At 39.7% G+C, this 2,691-nt stretch overlaps 1 protein-coding gene across 1 annotated transcript in view; it reads right to left on the bottom strand.

Annotated features, from left to right (window-relative positions):
- The window catches only part of ADAMTS20 (ADAM metallopeptidase with thrombospondin type 1 motif 20), a gene marked incomplete at its 3' end in the record, with an annotated part of 154,610 nt that overhangs the window by 3,867 nt on the left and 148,052 nt on the right, over positions 1–2,691 (bottom strand). Inside the window, exons 28-29 of the mRNA XM_019653064.1 lie at positions 295–468; positions 49–219 (exon numbers count right to left, since the gene is read on the bottom strand). Coding sequence (XP_019508609.1) covers positions 49–219; positions 295–468 — 345 coding nt within the window. The remainder of the gene's footprint in view (positions 1–48; positions 220–294; positions 469–2,691) is intronic.

Raw genomic sequence — 2,691 nt, forward strand, 5'->3', positions numbered from 1 at the left:
GAGTGTTTTCCAGGAACAGAAATTCTTAAATTCCTGTCTTTGCTTTACCTGAGATGAGTCTGCTGTCACCACAATATACTTGCAGGGAGGGTTCCTGCATTTCCTGGTTGAAAGAGGTCTGGTGGAAGGATCACAGAAACTTTCATTCACTTGAATGTTTTGAGCATCAAGGCACCTCACTTGCCGATGTGTCTCTTTTTTCTTACATGATGTCGAACACTAGAAATGCAATGACGAAATGAGTAAAACATGCCTTTGGGCAGTGTCTTTGAAAGTTTACTCGTCAATACTCACATCCAGCCACTCTCCGGCCGCCCACTGGTACTGTGTGCAGTCCTGACGCCAGCATTGCCTCTGAAAATACGGCCGGGTGGACTGGTCACACATTTCTTCAGCCACCCGACCAACACCTCTCAGCCTGCAGTACACATCCCTGTGCTGACGTCCAGAGCCGCAGGTGACAGAGCACTACAAAGAAGCCCAAATGATTTGAACAATTAGCTAACAAATATCAAACTCTGTAAAAACAGAAAAATAGTGCCAATACATGTCTTCTTGTTTCTTTTAAATAGAGCTTGATATTGTATCATGCATTGGGTAGAAAATGCATGTAATCAGTTTTTTCAAGATTGTATATTTGGATAGATCCTTCACATCAGACAAATAGATTTTATTTTGCTATACCTATTCAAGCCTTATAGAAAGTAGGACAGGTTATATGACATGTCATACCAGACACTCTGTCCCAATGAATAACTTTCTCTTCTGACTTAATTGTGGTTAATATCTATAAAACTTACCAAACTATCCTTTGTTTTTAATTACTTAAATCCTTACACTGTATGCATAATCTTCCCCCAAAAAATAATTTCCAAGATTGTGTCATATTCATCTTTACACCTGCAGTACCTACTATACTTTGAAGATCAAATTGACTAATTTGTTGATGTATGGACAAGTGTTTTGGGAAGCTGGTTGCATAGACTGCATACACCGACAACCTTGTCTTAACCGCTCCAGGTCTCATTTTTTTTATCTGTACAAAGAAGATTTTTATGTTATTTGTAAAATTTCATAGAACAATTTCCAGACATTAATTCCTGGCAACAGCTCTACACAGGAAGTACCAGGGCTGAGGACCTGAGATGCAGAGATGTTAAGTCCTTTGCCGGAGCGGCTGCCTCTAGTGAATGGTGAAGCCAGTGGAAGCTCAGGTCTGACCCCAGACTTGGAGCTCTCGCTGGGCTGCCCCCAGGCGCTGAGGAAGGACTTGGCAACCTCTCAGGCCTCTCTCAGCTCTAGAACGCCAGGCCATAGAACAACAGAGCTAGACCACAACCCAGCTGTGATGCCAACATTAATAAAGTGTGGAGAGCAACCAGTGATATGTATTTAACTTGTGAGTTTGGTTTTTTATGCTCCTTGTTATTCCAAAAGGTATCGGAAGTCACAATGAGTGATATTTGGGGACCCATCACCGTTGTTAACTGTGATATTATAAGTGTTAAAAATCAGGTTCTTCACTAAGTTCTCTATTTCAGTAAGAGTTACAGAGTAAATAGGTTTTTATCCACAACCGTAAATATACATCTGCAGAATATGGTTTAAACCATAAATAAGAATGAAAATTCCACAAAACATAAGCATTTAGTTCACCTGGGAGACTCGAAATCCTTACATAGAAGCAGCACCTGACTTCAAGAGAAGTTTTATTTTTTTAACCTATGAAGAACATTATGCATATCAACATAGCTCATATTGACTTTCATTTTATGCTTAAGCAGCCGTATTGTGCCACAATTTATTGAATATTTTCACAAAAAACATAAAGCTCCTTTATATGAAAACATCATAATGTAACATGTGCTTTGTGCAGGGCACAATAATAAGTAGACTAAAATATCTGTGTGTAGTTTAGCTTATCTGAATCTCCTGTGAAAATGTTTAGCCTACAAAATAAGGCTCCTGCAAATATTTCCCAGGGATAATGTCAGAAATATAAACTACATTTGGAAAACTTCCTGCCTCTAAACCTGNAGGCCATGTTGAGTTTTGTTGACTATTGACAAGATTCTCGATTTTACTATGAATTATTGGCTTGTCGGAAAAGTCATGAGGCATTTTTGCAATGAAAAACAGAAAAACTATGTCATGACTTTTCCGATAACCCAATAGATGGAAAATGTTTGGAGAATTTTGAGCAGCATTATGATTGTTAAAAAAAGTGAAATGAGATGATATATAAGACATGACATGGCTTATGTTTTATGAGATCACTGGCTTTTGTTTGGAGAAGAGAATCTAGGTCAGGAGGGGGAGAAAGTTAAAATGCAAACTGGATGCTACCACAGTAGACAGGAATACCAGTCAGTAGGCACAATAAACCAGGAGAAAAAATGATGTGGACTTAGACCAAAGTGGTAGCACAGGAGGTAGTGAGAACTGAGATCTGGTGTGTGTCTTAGCTAGAGCTGCCCTAACAAACCTCATAGACTGAGTGGCTTAAGCAACAGAAATTTATTTCTCACAGTTCTAGAAGCTGGAAGTCTGAGCTCAGGGTGCCAGCGTGGTTGGGTTCTTTCTGATGAGAGCCCCCTTGCTGACTTGCAAATGATGGTCTTCTTGATCTGTCCTTACGTGGCAGAGAGCGAGCTCTGGTTTCTTTTCCTTTTATGAAGGTCCCACCCTTAC

This window comes from Hipposideros armiger, unplaced genomic scaffold (assembly GCF_001890085.2).
Source record: "Hipposideros armiger isolate ML-2016 unplaced genomic scaffold, ASM189008v1 scaffold_194, whole genome shotgun sequence".
Classification (NCBI taxonomy): Eukaryota; Metazoa; Chordata; class Mammalia; order Chiroptera; family Hipposideridae; genus Hipposideros; species Hipposideros armiger.